General features: G+C 46.6%; 1 protein-coding gene across 1 annotated transcript in view; it reads left to right on the plus strand.

The window, feature by feature from the left end:
- LOC144725103 (collagen alpha-1(XII) chain-like) overlaps window positions 1-10,247 on the plus strand; it is a 319,564-nt gene extending 309,317 nt beyond the window's left edge. Inside the window, 2 exon segments of the mRNA XM_078604576.1 lie at window positions 8,906-9,014; window positions 9,016-10,247. Of these exon segments, the coding sequence (XP_078460702.1) occupies window positions 8,906-9,014; window positions 9,016-9,055 (149 nt within the window). The 3' untranslated portion in view covers window positions 9,056-10,247.
- Window positions 10,248-14,423: the final 4,176 nt, after the last annotated feature.

Consider the following 14,423-nt stretch of genomic DNA (forward strand, 5'->3'; position numbering starts at 1 on the left):
AAAGAACTCTGACCTTGCCAAAGACCTGTTGCTCTGGTCGTCCATTATGGCGTACATCCTTACTGCCCTTTCAGGATGTCCTTTGGGATAGACTCGGACGAGGCATATCTTTGAGCAAGATCTTCCTTCGAAGCCTTCTCCACAGACTTCTGTGCATTTGGTTGTGATTGACGAAGTGAGTGCGGCGGTCTCGCCTTGCTCCCTGCCGTGCTCTGCTTCGGGATCGGAAGCCTTGGTGCTACTGGGTTTCGAGTAAAATGTGTGCAGAGCAGTTGTGTGTTTGTCGCTGCCACATTCCTCGCACTTGATATCTGTCTTGCAATTCCTTGCAAGGTGGTTTGTAGAAGCACAGCATTTGAAGCACACTCCAAATTCTTTCAGCATGTTCTTCCGCTCTTCCAATGGCTTCCTCCTGAACTCACGGCATTTCTGGAGGGAGTGAGGTTTATCATGCAATGGGCATTGCTTCTCTGGATCCTCTATCTTTTTCTTTGTGGTGGTTGCCTGGACGGAGTTTGCAAATGTCGCAGGAGAGACCTCAGTCTTGTGTATGGAAATTGGCACTCTCACTGTTCCTCGTTTCGCCATCGTTCTTTCCATTTTTGGGAGATCTGGACTGGAAACCCCCGTGGTGCCAAACATGAAACTCGGGTCATTTCTAGTCTTAGCCAGGTTGCGGATAAACTTTGAGAAAAAAGAGAATGGGGGGAATGCAACCTGATGCTCTGACTTGTATCTTGAACCCGCTGTTCTCCATTTTTCCTGCACGTCAAATGGCAATTTCTCTATGATGGGGTTCACGCCATGGTAGGTATTCAAGAAAATGAGACCTGGTAAGTAGGGATCAGCCTGGGCTGATTCAAGCTCCATCAAAAGATCTCCAAGCTCCCGTAACCTTTTATTGTCTCGACCAGAGATTTTTGGAAAGTTCTGCAACTTCTTGAAGAGAGCCTTCTCAATGGTTTCTGGGCTACCATAGCACTCCTCGAGCCTCTCCCACACCGCATGCAGGCTTGAGGCGGGGTCGTCAATGTTTGCTGACCGGATCCTCTTTGCGTACTCTGCAGATTCATTTCCTAACCATTTCACCAACAGGTCGAGTTCTTCACTTGCAGAGATGTCTGCATTTCGGATTGCATTCCTGAAGGTAGATCTCCAGGCTCGATAGTTTTCAGAGTGGTCATCAAACTTAACGAGTCCTGTGTTGATTAGTTCGCGGTGAGCCAGGTACCTAGCAAAGTCTCCTAGTCCTGCTGATCCAGGGTATGTCCATACTGGCGCTTGTGAGGCGGCATTATTGGCTGTATTGCCTAGCATGCCGTCATTTGCGATGGCGTTGGACTGTGGGCATAAAGGGTTTCGATCACGTTGGTTGGATCCCCTTATGTGACTGTCTGGAATGTGGGTCTGACTTGGTGCATCCACGTCTGACCCCATATGCGCGACGCTGAGTCGGCGACTAACTCTCAGGGCAGGATATGCATTTCCACCATTCCCGTAGTCAGCATTCATGTTCATTCGGTGTGGAGATGGCGAAGCCTGAACGTCCACCATTTGTTCAGTATGGTTTGGTGGAGGAGCATTGATGCATTGTTCAGACCAGTCCAAAATATTTTTTCTGGTGAGTTGATCACGGTCCTTGACAGGTATCTGCGTGCCAAACTCACTCCAATTCTCTTCCTTATCCAGGTTGGCTGCTGCTTCGAGCACCGCTGCCTGGGCCCTTGCAGCAGCTGCTTCCCTTTTGAGTTGTAGGATGCTTAACTTAGCATCCAGCTCAATTTTCTTCCATATGGCAGTAGCCACTAATATACGCTCTTGCTCTTCAAGCTCTGCTTTCTTCCGTGCGGCAGTAGCCACTAATATACGCTCTTGGTCTTCAAGCTCTGCTTTCTTCCGTGCGGCAGTAGCTGCTAATGTATTCTCTTCTTCTTGTATGCGAGCCTTTTCAATTAGCATGGCTTCCTCTTCGGCCATGTAGGCAATACGGGCGTTTGCTGCTTCTGCTGCTGCGCGTGCCTGAGCTGCTGCCATACTAGTAGATGATGTCTTTGAGTGTGCTGAGGCTTTAGATCTTGTGGTGGACCTGGATGAGACGGAGTGCTGAGATCCTGTCTCTCTTAAGCCATCCACACGGTCCATTGCATCTTGTATCACTGCCTGCACATTATCATCGAGCAGTTCGAGGAAGTGCTCTTGCGTGCGCACTCCCTCAATGCCCTCACCTGTTTTCATCTTCGTCAGGAGGGATATGTATTTATTTGCCAGGAGCTTGTAGCTTGAACTGCTCACCTTCACTCGCTGGATGGCCCGCTGAATTGAGACCACTGTGTCTGAGGCGTTTGAAGCTTCAGATAAATCTGCTTCGACCCGGTCCCATGCCCGTTGTATCCTGGCATCCAGGTCCTGTTTCTCAGCCTCATAGTTTTCCAAGGCCCGTTGCGTCAACCTGACCTCCCTCTGGGGCCTTGAACTCCCTTGGTCCTCTTGAGGCAGGATGGGAGATCTTGGATTGCTTGGTTCACCTTCTTCAGCATCTCTCCCTGCTGAACTGTGGCTTTCCATGCTGCGATGTTTGCAGCACGATTTTAATGTAGACTCGTTGCAGAGCTCCTTGCTTGTTGCAGGCTGACTGCAGGGCTGGCTGCAGAGCTGGCTGCAGAGTTGACTGCAGGGCTGGCTGCAGAGCTGGCTGCAGGGCTGGCTGCAGAGCTGGCTGCAGAGCTGGCTGCAGGGCTGGCTGCAGAGCTGACTGCAGAGCTGACTGCAGGGCTGGCTGCAGGGCTGGCTGCAGAGCTGGCTGCAGGGCTGGCTGCAGGGCTAGCTGCAGGACTGACTGCAGAGCTGGCTGCAGAGCTGGCTGCAGGACTTCTTGGGAGCTTTAAGAAGAGTATCTTTTTACTTGGCTGCAGAGAGCTGGCTGCAGCACTGGTTGGGAGCTTCAGGAAGAATATATTTTTACTTGGCTGCAGAGAGCTGGCTGCAGCACTGGTTGGGAGCTTCAAGAATAATATCTTTTTACTATCTCGGCCTCGCTGTGCGCTGCGTTGCACCGCTAGTCGAGTAGATAACCATGTGTTCAATAAACCCTCGGAGCCAGGATGACCGTCCAACTCCGATCGTCATTTATTGATTGTAACAGGTAAAACTGGTGAGAAAACACAGATACAGCATCTGTTATAATTTGGAAACACCCACACAATGAACACCACAGCATCAGAACATTGTCTCAGATAACAATAGATCCTGGAAGAACCAGGCCCCCACATTACCCCTGAACAACTAGACAAAGGCACAAGCTGGTGCGTTGCATACAGGCACATAGTGTATTCATCCCACTGCACCCCAAATGTACAGCATTACACTTAACACTAAACTGTGGATGAGATACTTCGTCATCACTCTCAGGATCGCAACATAGGCACAAGTCTGACTCGACCTACTAAATCACAAGTAACATCCACAATAAGGAAAGTCACAGGCTTCGTTACTAACTAGGCCTCGTATTTACTACAACAACTTAACGGCACCATAAAGGCATTTACATTGCTATAACGGTCATTCCAACATTACAACAGCATTTCTAATATTATAGGAATATAAACAACTTACAGATAATGCTTCTTAAGCTCCCACAATGGACAAGTGCGGCTGTGGTCTCACTGAGATGCGATGCGTGCCGCCATCTTGACTTATCTGTGTAATGGCTGACGCCCGCGTGGTACAGTGGAAATCTAACATCGTCACTTCCTGGTCACGTGACCAACATTAGCATCAAAAAACAGGAACTTCCTGTGAACGTACGCTCCCCATCTGCCGTGAGGCAAAACAATACTTCATTGACAACTAAGTACAATAACAACCAATTCTTCAAAACTATTAGTAACAGCAACAGCACACATTTGTATAACCTCATAGTTCACCAGCTTAACACAGCGCCCCGTGCGTTGACAATCACAGAACACAGTGGAAACAAAACATACATAAACTCTATACTCTTTGGTTCTTTCGGTAAAGTCACATAGGTATAAAATAAAATAAATCACGACGTTTCGATCGCAACACAAGCGGTCGTCCTCAGGCGGAAAAGAATATAATCCAGCAGTGGAACTGCTGAACCAGCGAGAGAGCAGCTACAAGGTTATATATGTGGCGATGGGCAAGCAAGCGGGGTCTGAGCTGGAAAGGAATTCCATCCACGGACACAAGCACGTCAGTTGTGTTAATGGCGGAGATTAGGGAGAGCGGGAGTAGGGAGGGAGATTAGCATGAATGAGCTTCCGTCGCCGCATAAGAGTATCATGCCCACATATGGGCACAACAGCAGTGTTAATGAGAGATTAGCACCATGAGAGTGCAATCCAAAGGACATGTGAGAGATCTAAGAGAGAGGCATAGAGAGAGAGACAGAGAGTCGGAAATAACAGCTGACATAGGCAGGTAGGATGGAAACATCACAGTCAGTTAAGACTTTACCTGGTTAATAACGTCCTTCCAATGATTGCTCAGTTTGTACCCATCTTCTCGGTTGAAGTTGTGTCTGTGTTTTTATATCTGGATGGCTTCATGAACAAATCTCTTAAGATAGCACGTAGGTTTGCAGAGTACCTCCGTATTGGAAAAATAAATTTTGTGTGAGCCCACAGCGTTAAAACAATGATCAGCAACGGCATAGGTATTGGTCCTACCATGTTTCAGATCTGCCTTGTGTTCACGAACGCGGTCCGAGACATGTCGCTTAGTTTCCCCAAAGTACAGTGAGGGAAAAAAAAGTATTTGATCCCCTGCTAATTTTGTACGTTTGCCCACTGAAAAAGAAATGATCAGTTTATAATTTTAATGGTAGGTTTATTTGAACAGTGAGAGACAGAATAACAACAACAAAATACAGAAAACGCATATTAAAAATGTTATACATTGATTTGCATTTTAATGAGGAAAATAAGTACTTGACCCCTCTGCAAAACATGACTTAGTACTTGGTGGCAAAACCCTTGTTGGCAATCACAGAGGTCAGACGTTTCTTGTAATTGGCCACCAGGTTTGCACACATCTCAGGAGGGATTTTGTTCCACTCCTCTTTGCAGATCTTCTCCAAGTCATTAAGGTTTCGAGGCTGACGTTTGGCAACTCGAACCTTCAGCTCCCTCCACAGATTTTCTATGGGATTAAGGTCTGGAGACTGGCTAGGCCACTCCAGGACCTTAATGTGCTTCTTCTTGAGCCACTCCTTTGTTGCCTTGGCCGTGTGTTTTGGGTTATTGTCATGCTGGAATATCCATCCACGACCCATTTTCAATGCCCTGGCTGAGGGAAGGAGGGTGTCACCCAAGATTTGACAGTACATGGCCCCGTCCATCGTCCCTTTGATGCGGTGAAGTTGTCCTGTTCTCTTAGCAGAAACACACCCCCAAAGCATAATGTTTCCACCTCCATGTTTGACGGTGGGGATGGTGTTCTTGGGGTCATAGGCAGCATTCCTCCTCCTCCAAACACGACGAGTTAAGTTGATGCCAAAGAACTCCATTTTGGTCTCATCTGACCACAACACTTTCACCCAGTTGTCCTCTGAATCATTCAGATGTTCATTGGCAAACTTCAGACTGGCATGTATATGTGCTTTCTTGAGGAGGGGGACCTTGCATGCGCTGCAGGATTTCAGTCCTTCACGGCATAGTGTGTTACCAACTGTTTTCTTGGTGACTATGGTCCCAGCTGCCTAGAGATCATTGACAAGATCCTCCCATGTAGTTCTGGGCTGATTCCTCACCGTTCTCATGATCATTGCAACTCCACGAGGTGAGATCTTGCATGGAGCCCCAGGTCGAGGGAGATTGACAGTTCTTTTGTGTTTCTTCCATTTGCGAATAATCGCACCAACTGTTGTCACCTTCTCACCAAGCTGTTTGGCGATGGTCTTGTAGTCCATTCCAGCCTTGTGTAGGTCTACAATCTTGTCCCTGACATCTTTGGAGAGCTCTTTGGTCTTGGCCATGGTGGAGAGTTTGGAATCTTATTGATTGCTCCTGTGAACAGGTGTATTTTATACAGGTAATAAGCTGAGATTAGGAGCACTCCCTTTAAGAGTGTGCTCCTAATCTCAGCTCGTTACCTGTTTAAAAGACACGTGGGAGCCAGAAATCTTTCTGATTGAGAGGGGGTCAAATACTTATTTCCCTCATTAAAATGCAAATCAATTTATAACATTTTTGACATGCGTTTTTCTGGATTTTGTTGTTGTTATTCTGTCTCTCAATGTTCAAATAAACCTACCATTAAAATTATAGACTGATCATTTTTTTGTAAGTGGGCAAACGTAAAAAATCAGCAGGGGATCAAATACTTGTTCCCCTCACTGTAACTACTGCCGCAGCCACAGCTTAGTTTTTAGACACTGGGGTATTGCATGTCAGGGATCACATCCTTCACAGATGGGAACCAAAGAGTATGGATTCCTGCAGTCACAAAAGCTTCAAATACATAAACTCCTTAAAAACAACGGTTTTATTAACAACTTCGTTTGACTCACAGTCGAGAAGTACGTCAATGGCGCCTGAGACACGCGGTGCCTGCTTTTTGTGCGAGCCGATTCCACAGTTTAGGGACCGCGGCGTTTTTTACCTACACCCATATATATATAAATAATAAGGCGTCCATACAAAATGTTAATTGCTTTAAAGTAGCAAATTAATTGATGCCGATTTTGAAAGAGGCATGCATTTTCACCGGATCTGAGTATGTGTGCAAGATGTAGAATTGATTGGACAACGGGAAGTGGACGAAATTTCGATCACAAGATTTGACCACGACAAACAGAGAAAGCAAGTTAAATAAAACCGTTGAATAAAACTCGACGACCGCTTGCACCAAACCTTAAGCATGCTTCAATCTTGGGTGAAGAAACAACACAGGAGAAGTCCAGGGTACGCACATCCTCTCTCGAGGTCGCGTGCAGCCCTCAGAGATTCCGCAGGACCCAACGGGAGTGCAGCACTCACCGAATTTAACGCAAAATAAACCTCAGTCTTGGTTTGTATTTACAACAGTGCTCTTAATGTATCCACGAAGCGGCAGTCTCGGGACTTGTTTGAAAATTCCAACAGTGCTTTAAACAGCTCAACGCAGCTGCGGTCTTGGCCACTGACCCGCATGCCCTGCAGTAGCAGCTGGTCTTGTCCAGGAATCCCTTGGTCGTGGTGAGCGTCGATCGTCATTTCCCCGTACATGGGTAGAGCTCACTTAAATACACATTTAATCCCGCCCTCACAGTCAATTCAATCAACTTGGCTCATGCAGCACACCCCAATTGGAACCCTGTAACATCACATAAGCCCTGTCTTTTTGTTGACCTTACTTTCCACCAATCACACACAGCCCTGTCAACTAATCCTCTCACCTCACGCCAACCAGCTTGCCCTGACTGGCCCACTCGTGTCCCGCCCTCAGTCAAGGCCAGACTCCGTGGCGCCTTGGGGGGTTTGGACGACCCCCCCCATAACCGCTACCCCCCCACCTTATCTCATGTAACCTCGGCCACCATGGGTGACAGCATTCGTCTATGCCGTTACAGTGTCCGCTTCTCCATTGAGCATTCGGCCTCCAATCACTCGGGCTTCAGTGCAATCTATCAGGCCAACATTCCCGTCATTGCTTTTCACAGTGGCATTGTTCTGTTTGTGGACCTGTTCTATGGCTAAAGCAGCAATGCACGTACCATTTTTATAATAAAGCCCCGACAGCCTGCACAGATGTAAAGGGATATTTGTCAGTCATGGTGCACATGTGTGAGCATTGGGGCAAGTCGGATTGAGTTGTGAATGTGGAACCCTGTGGTTCTCTGTGGTGACCGTATTTCTCGGGTGCTGGTGGCGGGATATCGTACGCATTTTACTCTAAAGGTCGGTACTGGCCGGCCAGATCAGTCAAGAGTCAGCAGCGCTACGGGTACAACTACATGTACCGAGACGACGGCGGTGTCAGCAGCGACCCTGCCACATCCTTTATACCCGACGGGGGCCCCAGGGACCAAAGCCGCCTCTTCGCGGCCTCGGGTGCCAGCGGTGGGGCCGTACGGCAGCACAGGAGGAGCTCAGGTCCCAAAGCGCAGCCACAACGCGCGGAAACCCTGCGCACATGAACTCGGTTCACTCACTTTCATTATTGGCACGTTTAACCCTGCTCCAGAGGCCCAGTCAGACCGTGGGAGTTAGGGTGTCCTACTTGGGTTGGTTCCTCGTGATTATTGGTTGGATTACAGGTACAGTGACACGTTATTTACAAATGTAAATTCTGTTGCGATTATAGTACTCACAAACCATACAACAGAGTATCTAAGTTGAATGTTATAATTGCCAACTAACGTGTAAAATTATACTAAATCTACACAACTAGTTCAGCGTTGAGTCGCTGTGGTCCATACACTACTCTTCGTCCATGAACCCCGAGCAGATGTTTCACTTGTTGGCAACCACCTGAGGTGTTATGAGGTTAGTGGTTGCAATTTCTTAAAGTGGCCAATAGCAGTGAGTTATGTGATAACCATATTAATTGAGTGGGTTATCAAATAATTCACTCTCATTAATTGTTTTAATAAATTGGTAGAACTAACGTGCTACCGTGAATGGTACTGATTCCTACTCTGGACAATGTGTAATGAAAGGTTCCGTTGTCAGCAGAACCTGCAGGCGCAAAAATACCAGGATTTTCACCCAAATTGGTTTGGGTGGTCCCCTAGCCAAATCTAAATGTGTTCTTTAGAATTAACTCAGAGACACGCACACGCCGTGTGTCTATGGATATTCATGACTCCCACAGTGGCTACGCCCCTGCCTTGCTCTTCCACTTGTCTTCTCGATGTCTCCCTGAAACCTACCGCGCGTAATGGATCCTCTCGTCATCCCCACAGGTCCCTACGGGATCCCCGATCCATACATGTTGCGGGGAGCCGCGGCGGATAGACGGGGTCGGTTGGAGGGGAGAGTGCGGCGCGAGGAGGAGAGAGTGCAGGGCGAAGAGTAGTGTGCGGGGAGAAGACGAGAGCATGCAGCGCAAGTAGGAGAGAGTGCGTGGGAAAGAGGAAAGTGTGTCGATGGAGGACCCACACTCCCCACTGCTTGGGAGGCGACGCAGGCTCGCCCAGCACAGCAAGCCCCACTGGGATGCACAGCCTCTACTCACGTGTACACATGCACAATACATACACGATACACACCTGCAGAATGCATATAATACATACACAGCACAGCGAGTCCCACTAAGAGACACGCATCAATCTGCACCCGAGTGCTGGTGGTGCCTCTAAAACAAGAGCATCACAATAAGCACTAGTCGGCCTGTGGCCGCATCTATGGCATTAAAGGTATGATGCCTGCTGCATGAATTTGATTATAAGCTTTAATTTAGTAAAATCAACTTTGAAGTTTAACATCTTCAGGCCATTGCCCCATGCTCTTAAGACCCTGCCTTTTTCCTCTTATGCCCCGCCTTCTTACTCTTTAGGCCCCAACCTGTACTGATTAGATACCATCCGACTTTCCCTCTTTTGGTACAGCACCTATCCTTATTACGACCCGCCCCTTCTTTAGGCCTGGCCTTCTTTATGTTTAGGCCCCGCCCCCTTACTCTGGACACGGGTTTGGGATTGTTTCGATAGGTGTGATTCAGCGTGCGCATCTAACACGTGTCTTTGTCTTTATTGTCTTTGTGTATATTTGTGTGTTTTACATGTGTAGTGCAGCACAAGTTGGAGACGAGGTAGTTGCAGGAGGCACCTTCTTTATTATAGCACTCTTAAGGTTCGACAGGTTCGCCTCCTTCCTTCTCGCATGTCCAGCCTAGACACAACCCTAACCGCGTTACACCGACGGCGTCGACCGAGACAGCCAACAACTATCTGGCCGCACAATTATCGAGTGAAGGCGGCAGCGACGACGAGACGAGTCCACTCCCAGAACCGGCAGCCCGGAGCTCTCGCTCTCCGCTGATTTTATCCTACTCAGCGCAATCTTAATTTTAGAACTTTCGTGACTGCAGGAATTATTATTTGTTTCTTTCGGTTAAGTCACGTCTAAAGATAAAATAATAAATTAAATTAAATAATAGAATACGACGTTTCGATTGCAACACAAGCAATCATCATCAGGTATAATGAAATAGCGACATAAAATCTAACCAGAAAACTATAGACAGACATATTAGCAGACAGATATCACCAAGACACATAGCGAGAGCAACACAGGTAACAGAGAGGGGTGATCGTCTCTGTGGGGTGGCCTTAAATAGACAGAGGGGGTCGGAGGCAGAGAGAGGGAGGAGGGTTAGAGAAAAAATTAGCATATCAATGAGTGGTCAACAGACGTGGTGCTGCGAATGCGATGGCACGGCAAGCAAGCCTGAAAATCAGGAGGACACACTAAAATTAAATAACCTAGTAAAATATCGAAATGTAATGTAATACAACACAGAGGGTCGGTCAACACACAATTAACGCATAGCCTGGTTGATTACGTATTCCAAAGATTGCTAAGTTAGAATTTAAGTGTGAACAATCTAAAGAGAGGACACAGGCAGAGAAAACAAGTCGCCAGAGAGAGAGAAAAAAGATAAGCTTAAAACTTCCCCGTAGAAGTGGTTCAATCTTAATTTTAGAACTTTCGTGACTGCAGGAATTAGTATTTGTTTATTTCGGTTAAGTCACGTCTAAAGATAAAATAATAAATTAAATTAAATAATAGAATACGACGTTTCGATTGCAACACAAGCAATCATCATCAGGTATAATGAAATAGCGACATAAAATCTAACCAGAAAACTATAGACAGACATATTAGCAGACAGATATCACCAAGACACATAGCGAGAGCAACACAGGTAACAGAGAGGGGTGATCGTCTCTGTGGGGTGGCCTTAAATAGACAGAGGGGGGGGCGGAGGCAGAGAGAGGGAGGAGGGTTAGAGAAAAAATTAGCATATCAATGAGTGGTCAACAGACGTGGTGCTGCGAATGCGATGGCACGGCAAGCAAGCCTGAAAATCAGGAGAAGGACACACTAAAATTAAATAACCTAGTAAAATATCGAAATGTAATGTAATACAACACAGAGGGTCGGTCAACACACAATTAACGCATAGCCTGGTTGATTACGTATTTCAAAGATTGCTAAGTTAGAATTTAAGTGTGAACAATCTAAAGAGAGGACACAGGCAGAGAAAACAAGTCGCCAGAGAGAGAGAAAAAAGATAAGCTTAAAACTTCCCCGTAGAAGTGGTTCAATCTTAATTTTAGAACTTTCGTGACTGCAGGAATTATTATTTGTTTCTTTCGGTTAAGTCACGTCTAAAGATAAAATAATAAATTAAATTAAATAATAGAATACGACGTTTCGATTGCAACACAAGCAATCATCATCAGGTATAATGAAATAGCGACATAAAATCTAACCAGAAAACTATAGACAGACATATTAGCAGATACGTAATTAACCAGGCTATGCGTTAATTGTGTGTTGACCGACCCTCTGTGTTGTATTACATTACATTTCGATATTTTACTAGGTTATTTAATTTTAGTGTGTCCTTCTCCTGATTTTCAGGCTTGCTTGCAGTGCCATCGCATTCGCAGCACCACGTCTGTTGACCACTCATTGATATGCTAATTTTTTCTCTAACCCTCCTCCCTCTCTCTGCCTCCGCCCCCCCCCCCCCCCTCTGTCTATTTAAGGCCACCCCACAGAGACGATCACCCCTCTCTGTTACCTGTGTTGCTCTCGCTACGTATCTTGGTGATATCTGTCTGCTAATATGTGTCTATAGTTTTCTGGTTAGATTTTATGTCGCTATTTCATTATACCTGATGATGATTGCTTGTGTTGCAATCGAAACGTCGTATTCTATTATTTAATTTAATTTATTATTTTATCTTTAGACGTGACTTAACCGAAAGAAACAAATAATAATTCCTGCAGTCACGAAAGTTCTAAAATTAAGATTGAACCACTTCTACGGGGAAGTTTTAAGCTTATCTTTTTTCTCTCTCTCTGGCGACTTGTTTTCTCTGCCTGTGTCCTCTCTTTAGATTGTTCACACTTAAATTCTAACTTAGCAATCTTTGAAATACGCAATCAACCAGGCTATGCGTTAATTGTGTGTTGACCGACCCTCTGTGTTGTATTACATTACATTTCGATATTTTACTAGGTTATTTAATTTTAGTGTGTCCTTCTCCTGATTTTCAGGCTTGCTTGCCGTGCCATCGCATTCGCAGCACCACGTCTGTTGACCACTCATTGATATGCTAATTTTTTCTCTAACCCTCCTCCCTCTCTCTGCCTCCGCCCCCCCCCCCCCTCTGTCTATTTAAGGCCACCCCACAGAGACGATCACCCCTCTCTGTTACCTGTGTTGCTCTCGCTATGTATCTTGGTGATATCTGTCTGCTAATATGTCTGTCTATAGTTTTCTGGTTAGATTTTATGTCGCTATTTCATTATACCTGATGATGATTGCTTGTGTTGCAATCGAAACGTCGTATTCTATTATTTAATTTAATTTATTATTTTATCTTTAAACGTGACTTAACCGAAAGAAACAAATAACTACTCAGCGCAGCCTAGCTCCGCCCTGGCCGCGCCTCCCTTCTAGAACCCACTAGCGGGTTCTGGGGGCTTCCAGATGAGGTCTTCCGTGACCCTTGCCCCAGTTCCTCCGCCCTGCCAGCACACAGCCGTGTATATACTCAACGGCGTGTGCGCTGTCCACCGCAGTTGCCGCTGCTGGACAGCAGTCGGCGCTATGTCACTACACATGTAATATGTGAAGTCCTGCACACTACGTGTTCATGTACATTAATGTACGGGTACAGTGTAGTACATATGGTAAATATTGTAGTCTGTCGTGTAATGTGGGGAGCGGTGGTGCAGCGGTTAGTGCGCTGTATGACGAACCTGGCGACCAGAGTTCGATTCCGGCTCACGGTCAACAACAACGACGGTTATCTGAACCTGTCCTGGGCCTCCCTCTCGGTCGACTAGCTTAAAATGAGTAGCTGGTGCGGTGTGTAGCAAACAGCACTTGCCCCAGCAGTCTGTTAAGGCTATACGAGGGATATTTGTAGGGGGTGCATGTGGTAATGTTGAAGTGAAGCTGTTATATGTACAGTAGTTCAAGCAGTGTGTGCAAGAAGCTGGTAACCCATCCGTTTTAACTACATTACCTCCGTGGAATACAGGTCCAGTAGACTGGTTCTGATTCCAATTACCACGAGGGGGAGACAGTCCTGTCAAACAACATGGAGTGGTTCTTCGTCTGAACAAAATAATAAACAGGGCATATGAGCATGGCGGCGGGGTGTGGGAAGCTGAGTTCCAGGCTAATGGAGTATCACCTCATCAATAGCAGGTGAGGAATATAAGTGGTGGTCAGTGCCGTATTAAGATAGTGCGGGGCCTGAAGCATGTTATAAAGGGGCCCTAAAACACAAATATTAAAAGATCTATTTTTTACTTGCATGGTAAAGTAATTGTAATTTATCATTTGCTATACAGCCAGATCATACGACAAATCGATAACCTTAAACACCCAGTCGTTCGTAAAAATTGAAGGCAGTATAGTACTATAGTAATCGAGCAAGTGCAGAATCACTGAACCGGAATTGATAGCTTGAACGCATTTAGCGCGGGGCCCTTGAAAGTGCGGGGCCCGTAGCATGTGTAGCTACTTTTGCTACAAGGAGAATCCGGCACTTGCTCCGCTCTCAATCTCTCCCACTCCTCCTCCTCCTCACCGTCCCCCCTCTCCTTGTGCACAATCCCCCTGACAGCTCCTTCTCCCTACTCGGCCCCTTGAACTGCAACAAACTTCCCCTCCACATGAAGCAGCGAGCGCCCTCCCCCTGTCGAGTTTCCGCTACTCCCTCAAGACCTCCACCTCTTCTCCCTGGCCCATCCTTCCCTCCATCCCTGGGTACCCACCGCAGTTCCCTATCCACCATTCTCCCTCCCATGCCCCCCCATCCCTGTGCACCATATCACCTGGAGCTGCACTCATTGTACCACTTAAAACCCCTCGTCAAGCGCCTTGGATAAAGGTGCTCCATAAAAAATAAGAACTTACAAATAAATGTACATTTAATTCACTCAACAATTAACATGTGACTCACAAAATTTTAACGAACAAATTAACAATTGTATTCATTAATAAAGCATAAGCAGGACTATAAACGAATGCCAGCTTGTGATTGGCTATGGGGCGGGGTCTAAGTCGCCCCAGCTCCGCCCCTCTCGCCAAGGCTGCAATCTGGGGGAGGGGCTTAAATTGGCCAATGACAAGCCGACCCTCGATCAATGAGGGGGGCGGGGGTGCTGGTGGAATCTAAATTGTAATTGATGCCACAGACCACATTGATATTCGAGAAGGGACTTTGAAAG

This window comes from Lampetra planeri, chromosome 22 (assembly GCF_965212315.1).
Source record: "Lampetra planeri chromosome 22, kcLamPlan1.2.h2, whole genome shotgun sequence".
NCBI lineage: Eukaryota > Metazoa > Chordata > Hyperoartia > Petromyzontiformes > Petromyzontidae > Lampetra > Lampetra planeri.